The sequence below is a fragment of the Cynoglossus semilaevis genome, chromosome 15 (assembly GCF_000523025.1).
Source record: "Cynoglossus semilaevis isolate Cse_v1.0 chromosome 15, Cse_v1.0, whole genome shotgun sequence".
In the NCBI taxonomy this organism is placed as follows: Eukaryota; Metazoa; Chordata; class Actinopteri; order Pleuronectiformes; family Cynoglossidae; genus Cynoglossus; species Cynoglossus semilaevis.
The window spans coordinates 19,364,089-19,371,949 of record NC_024321.1 but is presented as its reverse complement, the minus strand read 5'-3'; the positions used below and the strand labels follow the sequence as shown (position 1 = coordinate 19,371,949).

Genomic DNA, 7,861 nt, shown 5'->3' with positions numbered 1-7,861 from the left:
GACGTGAGGTCCTCGCTCTCGAAGCGACTGATGGCGTGGTCCAGAGACTTGTACATGGCTGCAGAGATCCTCTGGGTGATCAGACGGTTCAGGTCGATGGATCGACCCAGCAGCTGCAGGACGGAGCAGTGACGGTGGAGGACAAACACACAGTATTACAACATTACTCTGGATACCACAAATAGGTGAGGTGTGATTGGTCGGTACCTGGACGTGTCTCTGTTTCAGCAGCGTCTCGTAGCGGTTTGACGGAGGGTAGGGAATGATCACGCCGTAGTTTTTACACTCTGCTCTGAAGCGTTTGTCCAGCAGGACACTGGGAAAACACAGAGTTCTATTACGACCTGCTGTTGACCTCATCCTGTCATCACAGGTCGGGTCAGGTCAGGTCAGGTCGGGTCACCTACCTTCCGGCCATTGCTTTGTAGTAGGCAAATATCTGATCTGCCAACTTGTAGACAAACTGGTCGAAGCACAGGTTCACCTGGAAACAAAGAGAATGTTGGAAAAGGGTGTGAATTCTCCACTAGATGGCGCCCTTTCCCTCTCTCTGTTTTCATTCACTGCACATCACATTGTTCCGTGTTGATATTATAAGTTACTATGAACTGGTAACTGATAACAGCGATGTCTTCACTGCCGTCAGGTTGGATGAACGTGACGTTACCTCAGCTTCGATCTCATCATAAAGGAACTGTTTCTTGAACTTGGTGAGTGCGTAGTAGCCGCTGTCGTTGTACAGGTCCAGAGGATACAGAACATATCTGGTGAAGAGAGAACAGGAATGAGAACTCTGTCTCCTCCTCTCTGAGCACAGATGAAGGTGAAGGTGAATTCAGAGTTACTCCATCATGGACGGCTCCTTGGTCTCCAGGATGTGGTCGGTGAGGATCCAGGGCATGGACATCTCAATGGGGAACTGGATTCTGCGTCCCATGGTGAGCTCCAGGAAGAACTCTCTGAACCAGAGCTGGGACAGATCACAGCACTGCTGCAGGGCCTCTGAACGGCAGGGGGGGAGGAGAGGGGGAGGCATACGGAGGTCACAATCTGAGGGGCAGAAACACTGGTCCGTGTGGGCGTCACTGCACTCACCACTGAAGTTCAGCAGATGTGTGAAGAAGAACGAGTGTTTGTGGAAGTCTTCGATGGCCACGACGATGGGACCGTCCAGACTGCTGCGCAGGGTCTTCTTTGAGCCGCTCTTATCTGCTATCAACGACTCCAGCATGGTGCGCACCATGTACAGCTGCAGACAGACAGACGGACAGAGAGGACAGACAGACAGGCAGACAGAGAGAGGACAGACAGACAGGACTTGTGTTAACCAATCACTGCAGTTTTCATATATTTTCTAATTTTATTCTGATTTCTTTCATTTCTCCTCCTTCTTTCCTTCCAACTGACTTTTCTGTAACTTTAAACTCAACTTTAAGATCAGCCGTCGACTGACCTGTGTGCTGGAGGGGCCCACAGCCCGACGAGGGACCTTGATATCAAACCCTCCTTTGGGATCTTTCTCCCCCCTCAGGCAGGGGTCGTTGGGAGGCTCCCTCGCTCCCTCCCAGTCACAGACGGTCTTTCGAATGGCCTGGAGAACGCTTGAAAGGAAAGAAACGTTTAGAAATATTCCAGGAGAAGTCAGGGGACCAGAAATCAGGAAGTCTGTTCTTCAGTACCTGATGAGGACGTTCTTCTTCTTACGAACAGCCTGACGCAGAGGCTCTCGAAGAGTCATCTGAGCGAAGTCCTGCAGCGCCGCGTAGATGGTGTTCCTGATGGCCTGGTTAAACACCGACTCCATCCGGCCCATCAGAACCTACACAGTGTATGACATCATCATCATCATCATCATCATCGTCATCATCATCATCAGGTTATGGTTGTAAGGACGTCTGAACCAGAAGAACATGTCCAAGCAGCTCAAACACTGTTCAGATGTTCACATTTAAACGTCTTTTACTCAAATAAAGTCCGTGTGTGTGTGTGTGTGTGTGTTACCTGGAGTCCTTTGATCATGGCGATCACCTCCACTAAGGCGAACTTCTCTTCACTGGTGTAGTTGTAGCGTGTCGCTCGTTCGTACTCCTCCGCGGTGCCGGGACAGTCCTTGTTGCAGAACTTATCCGTGGGATGGACCAGTTTCCAGGAGTACTGACGGAGACAGGAGGAGGGACATGAACCGACGACCTGAACATGACCTCCAACATCCCCCAGCCCCACTCTCTCCTGAACTCACCACTTCCATCACATGTGTGCTCCACTTGGACAGCAGCTGCAGTCCCCTCAGGGCCAGGTCAAACAGTTCCCGGTACTCCTCGTCCGACTTCTGACTGTCCAGGCCGGAGCCCGTCACCACCTCACTGTTGCTGTAGCGAGCTAGCTCGGAGATGAAGCGGATGTGGTCCTCTCTGATCTGCACCATCTGCTCACACAGGTTGTACTGCGGTGAGATGCTGCTCTGTGTGCACGTCCACCTGGGCACAGAACGGAGGAGACGGAGGAGACAGGGGGGGGGGGTAAAAATTAAAAAGGGCAGAATTAAGTCAATATTAACATCTGGCTGGTGGTTTTAGAGGCCAAATGTGGCCCCTGAGGCAGGGGTTTGAGTCTCCAGTTTTAATTCCAGGTTAGTTCCAGGTTCTCTTACTTGGACTTGTTTTCTTCATAGTGGGCGCTCGTCTCGATGTAGCGCGACAGTTCGATCTGCATGTCTCCAAACAGTGGAACCACCTGGAGCTGAAATCAGACGGAACATCCACCTGAGGTTAGCATCACCGTCACAGAGGTTTACTTCACCGGGTCGACAACAGAGGAGTCTCACTTTGAAGAACTTGTCGATTTTGCTCAGGTTGATCCTCTTCTTGGCGTCCAGTTTGTAGATGTTACTCACGTTCCCATCCATCAGGTACAAACCGAAGCCCATCACCTAAAAACACACAAAAATATTTTTTGTGTTTTTCTATCGAAAGATGCCAATTCCCAACCATGAGATTCTACCCAGCAGCACCGCCTACAGTCAGACAGACTGTACTGCATGTGTACCTTCAGCAGCATGTGTTTCTCACTGGGCGTCAAATACATCTTGTTTTCATAATAGTCCACACAGATGTTGACGATGTCGGCCAGAAGCTCCTCGTAGCCGGGGATCACCTCCAGCTGCTGGTGCAGGCACTGTCACAGAGTCACAGACGGAGCAACAGGTCACACACAACTGAACACAACCGCCGTCTACAACGTTAACAAAGGTGACATTTACGGCAGGACTTTCACACAGAAGTTTTAAAATGACTTTTCATATTTATTGTCACGGTGACAAAAAGAAGAAGAAGAAAAAGGAGAAGAAAAGAAAAAATGAAGTAGATTTTATACAGTGTAACTGTTCAAAGTTCTTGTATAGAATTCACTTTCCCTCAGTTGTTGCTTTTGCTCCAATCAGCAGTTTCCACATTTATTTGGCCGAGAAGAAACTTTTCAAATGTGAAATAAAAAAACAACTTACCATGAAAATGTTCAATGTATATGTACGGATATAAAGTGAATATAACGCAGTTAAAAGAAAAATCATTTTTATCACACGACTACTGGTGGACCGACCTGAGTGATCCTGTTGTGGTTGGCTAAAAACATGGAGAGGTTCTGTGACTCCTGGATGGACTGGGGGTCGGCCATCTTCCTCAGAAACTGAGCCGCCCTGTGGACAGGAGGACAGGACAAAACTGTCAGTCTCTCACAGGATGGAGTAACGGTGACGTCCAGGTGAGGCATGTAAATGTATAGTTGACCAATTGTACAGCAAGGGGAGACGATTCAAGGTCACATGACCTGTGTAAGAACCTGTGAGGGCGGTGGTGAGGTCAGATGCCCTACCTTTTGTAGGCAGAATGATCGTTCTTCACGCTGCACTTCATGTTCTTCAGCTCGTCCAGAACTGCAAACATGTTGATGAATTTGCCCAGAGTGAGGAGATAAGCCTCGGACACAAAGTCCTTCCTCCTCTCGGCGTGACACAGACGCTTCACCTCGCTGCAGAACCGCTCGATGGCTTTCCGCTGAGAACACAGGTGATACAGGATCGGACCCTCGTTGTGTCGTAAAACTGCAGTAGTCGCTGTACTAACTGCTGTGGTCTCACCTGGAAGTACATGAACTTCATGAGCTTGGTCACTTCAGGCTCCAACACCTCCACCGTTTTCTCATAGATCTCCACTCTGTTGGGCTGTTCGTTGCACTTCACCTGGCAAACACAAGAGGGAGACAAAGCAAGATTTCACATCACAGCCGCAGCAGGTACAAATGCAGCTTATGTGACCCATATATGAGTGGAAATCCAACTACCCAGCCCACTTTTATATGTGGACTGGGTCACTGACCCCGGTGGGTCACTGATGGTCCAGACTAAGGTCTGTGGACAATCTCATTTAAATTAACGACTACTCAAAAAGGTCAGTTATCGGGAAAACATTTAAAATGAGCATCATTAATTAATCATTGAAGAGAGTGTGTGTGTGTGTGTGTGTGTGTGTCTCACCTGAGGAATGGCTCTGGAGCAGCTTCTCCAGGTATAGAGCATCACAGCATATTCGTGTCCTTCCTCCAACATCTCATTCTGCACAAATCACATAACAATCACTTATAACTCAGGTGCCCAAACATTGGGTCATGGACCAGGATGTGGGCCACGTAGTACTATGTAAAGTACTATATTTATTTGGAAAGAAAAAAATGACCAAATGTTCTAATTTAATCATTAAGGATTCAAACCCGCAAACCCAGCATCTCTCATTGATATGAATTTGAAAATAGTTTAAAAAAGTCACATCTTTAACGGTTCAATTTGTCTTCAATTATTTCCTCCACCACAGACGAGGGACAGAAATTCCTCCGTGACTTCTTCCTAAAACGTAAACTCATCGACCGCAGTCAACTTCCCACTGAAGGAGGATAAAAAAAGCTCAACTTCCCCTGTTTACAAGTCGGATCACACACGCTGCTCATGGACCACGGACGGACAGAGGTCCAGTGATCTGGGCCGCTCTGATTCATCAGTGTGTGAAGGAAAATGTGTGTGTGTGTGTGTGTGTGTCAGGTCTTAGTACAAGAGTGGGGACTTTTACAAGTGTCTATTGGGTGAGAGGGTTTTATGGAGTTAGGATTAGATTAGGGTCAGATTAATGTTAGGGTAGAGAGCTGCACATGTATGTCTATGTGACACACTCACAAAACACAAGAACCAGTGTGTGTGTGTGTGTGTGTGTCCTGTCAGGGGCCCAGCCAAAAGAATGATAATGGATTCAGTAAAAACAAGGCTCTCTTTGTGAGGCCACAGTTTCTTCAGTGTGGATTCAAAGACTGAAGATGAGAAAAAACAAACACCACGACGCACAGACAGGAAAAGCGTCTCACCATGCTGGAGTGGACCGTGGCCTGTTCGATGTAACGGGCGATGCCGGTCACGAATGCATTCCTGTCCTCAAAGTTGGTGTCAAAGTTGGCCTGCAGGGCGGAAACAAAGGGAAGAGCAAGCAGACCAAGGTCAGAGTGATAGGACGACATTATGGGATGGACGACTGATTTGGTTTTACACCATTTGAATGCATTTGGAAACCAAAGTGTGTCTGGTGCTCTTCAAACACCCCAACATTCCACCGTGGTTCCTGAGGCCCTGCTGGTGTCACTGACTTCACCTGGTACATGATGGAGGAAGGTGGAGGTTCGATGCATGGCTGCTGGTCAGGAAGTGGCAGCTCTTCCAGCAGGTCCACATTGGACAGAGCATCCTCCAGGGTCACGTGGGTCGTCATGGTATCGAGGGGTCACTCACACAACACCCCAGTCTGAGGGAGAGAGAGGGAGGGAGGGAGGGAGAGTGAGAAACAGAGAGTAAAGATGAAACAGTCCATATTTAGTCTGGTCTTCAAACCCATGTTTTCATCAGGTAAAGTCTATTTCACAGACTGGGTCACTGGAGGTGGACTCTACTCAGATTATAATTTATCTTCTCAGTAACTAGTTGTGCAACAGTCAACAGTACTGACAGTCAGTCACTAACCAGTACCTCATTGCCTTGACAACCTCATTTCCTCTTTACTCTGCACAGTGCAGCAGTGTGTGTTGGCTCCTGTTTTTGAGTCATCGTGTCATCACATGACCCTGGGTTAGAGTTATGATTCACTGCTAGGGTTAGGGGTTTGGGCTAAGTTAGGGTTAGGGTGAGGATTGGAGCAGGAGCTTATTTGATCTCTTTCAACGTCTCTACATGAAACACTGAGTCATTTCATTGAGTATTTCAAGTTTTCACAGTGTCTTACATCACTGTTGTATGGAGAGGAGTTACCAAAAAAAAAAATAAAAATCAACCCAAGCACAAATTAGGATAACATTATAAAATTCCACACAGAAATTCCACCAGGGTTTGAACAGACCACCTCGCCCCCCCACTGTCTGCCAGATATATATTTTTTGGTAATGATTAAAAAAAAACATGTTGGTTTAATATGTTTTATTAAAGAGACCAAACAGTGATGAACTATAATCTATTGAATTATTTAAGAATTCATCAATTCTGTTCCTCAACCTGTTTAGTTGATGTAATGGAGGGACATCTGAGGGACAGGGGGGACATCTGAGGGCCACAGTCCATCACTGAGCCACATATAAATTACCATGGGGACGGGGGACATCACTGAGCCACATATAAATTACCATCTACGGCTGATTAAGAGTGAACATAAATGTCTCATTAACCATCAATAACAGGTTAACATTACACACCTGCTATATTTTTTAAATTTCTCTTCAATCGACTCATATGCAAATGTGTTTTTTTTTTTCGTCCTCTCGTTTCATAGATGACATGTCACAGGCCACACCCAGGTCTGCTGTGACACTTCACAGCTGAAGTGAAAGTGAGGGCGGCTGCAGTTTCCTGTCCCATCTCACTACAGATACAGTCAGGTCGTTTGTGAAGCTGCACCAGGTGCAGGACAAGTGTTAGACCAGTCAGTGGAGCAGGGAGACCAGTGGCCAGTAGACTGTACTACATATGACACCCACGTGTGCCGTAGGACAGAGGTCATGTGTCCTCAGTACCACAGAGAGATTTTAGAAAAGACCAGTTGACAGCAGAACTCTTTGTCCGTTTGAATGTTTATGTGAAAACTGAATCTTTCTGTTCCTCACAAACACTGAAATGGATGACGTAAGACATGAGCAATAATATTCACATCTGTGCTGCCACAGCTGACAGTACACAGCTGAAAATGGAATAACTGGGGAAGTAAAATAAAAAAAGTGTTTTTATTGATAATTTGAAGTTTATTTTCTATTTTATTTTCTATAATGTACTAACCAGCTCTTGGTGAATTCACAGAGATGATCACTAAAATAATAATCACTAAAGTGTGACCTTTTTTTTCTTTAACCACATCACTAACTCTTTTAGTTCGCTCTCGTTTCATGTAGTACAGTTTATTCTCACATTTTATTTCATATTATAACTCAACTCTTGCATGTATTAAATCCCATCGTCTGCATATGTGTTTCTGAATTTCACCGTCTGTGCTGAAACACACACCTGCAGCTACATGTTCTCCACATGCTGAAGATTCACTTGGTTATTTTTAACTTTTCAACCTGCACAAATGAAACAGGCAGCCTGTTACTGGGACTTCTGTGTGGCATACAAACAAACACAGTACTGAGTACTGAGTACTCAGTACTGAGTACTGAGTACTGAGCTCTACTCCCCCATCTGTGCTTGGAAACACAGGCCCAGACTGAAGCCAGGGTTTGGCTGAATAAACTTTCCCAGCCTGTACCAGACTCTGTTCAACAGTTGCTGTGTGTTTGTGCATCTTCA

General features: G+C 46.5%; 1 protein-coding gene across 1 annotated transcript in view; it reads right to left on the bottom strand.

The window, feature by feature from the left end:
- The window catches only part of cyfip2 (cytoplasmic FMR1 interacting protein 2), a 15,505-nt gene that overhangs the window by 5,606 nt on the left and 2,038 nt on the right, over positions 1–7,861 (bottom strand). The window contains exons 2-20 of the mRNA XM_025063224.1: positions 5,688–5,837; positions 5,407–5,496; positions 4,532–4,609; positions 4,136–4,237; positions 3,871–4,052; positions 3,598–3,694; positions 3,046–3,174; positions 2,825–2,929; positions 2,651–2,739; positions 2,240–2,477; positions 2,002–2,154; positions 1,680–1,819; positions 1,454–1,601; positions 1,096–1,249; positions 846–1,002; positions 668–764; positions 408–484; positions 208–316; positions 1–113 (exon numbers count right to left, since the gene is read on the bottom strand). The exon at positions 1–113 is cut by the window's left edge and continues 5 nt beyond it. Coding sequence (XP_024918992.1) covers positions 1–113; positions 208–316; positions 408–484; positions 668–764; positions 846–1,002; positions 1,096–1,249; positions 1,454–1,601; positions 1,680–1,819; positions 2,002–2,154; positions 2,240–2,477; positions 2,651–2,739; positions 2,825–2,929; positions 3,046–3,174; positions 3,598–3,694; positions 3,871–4,052; positions 4,136–4,237; positions 4,532–4,609; positions 5,407–5,496; positions 5,688–5,804 — 2,375 coding nt within the window. The 5' untranslated portion in view covers positions 5,805–5,837. The remainder of the gene's footprint in view (positions 114–207; positions 317–407; positions 485–667; positions 765–845; positions 1,003–1,095; positions 1,250–1,453; positions 1,602–1,679; positions 1,820–2,001; positions 2,155–2,239; positions 2,478–2,650; positions 2,740–2,824; positions 2,930–3,045; positions 3,175–3,597; positions 3,695–3,870; positions 4,053–4,135; positions 4,238–4,531; positions 4,610–5,406; positions 5,497–5,687; positions 5,838–7,861) is intronic.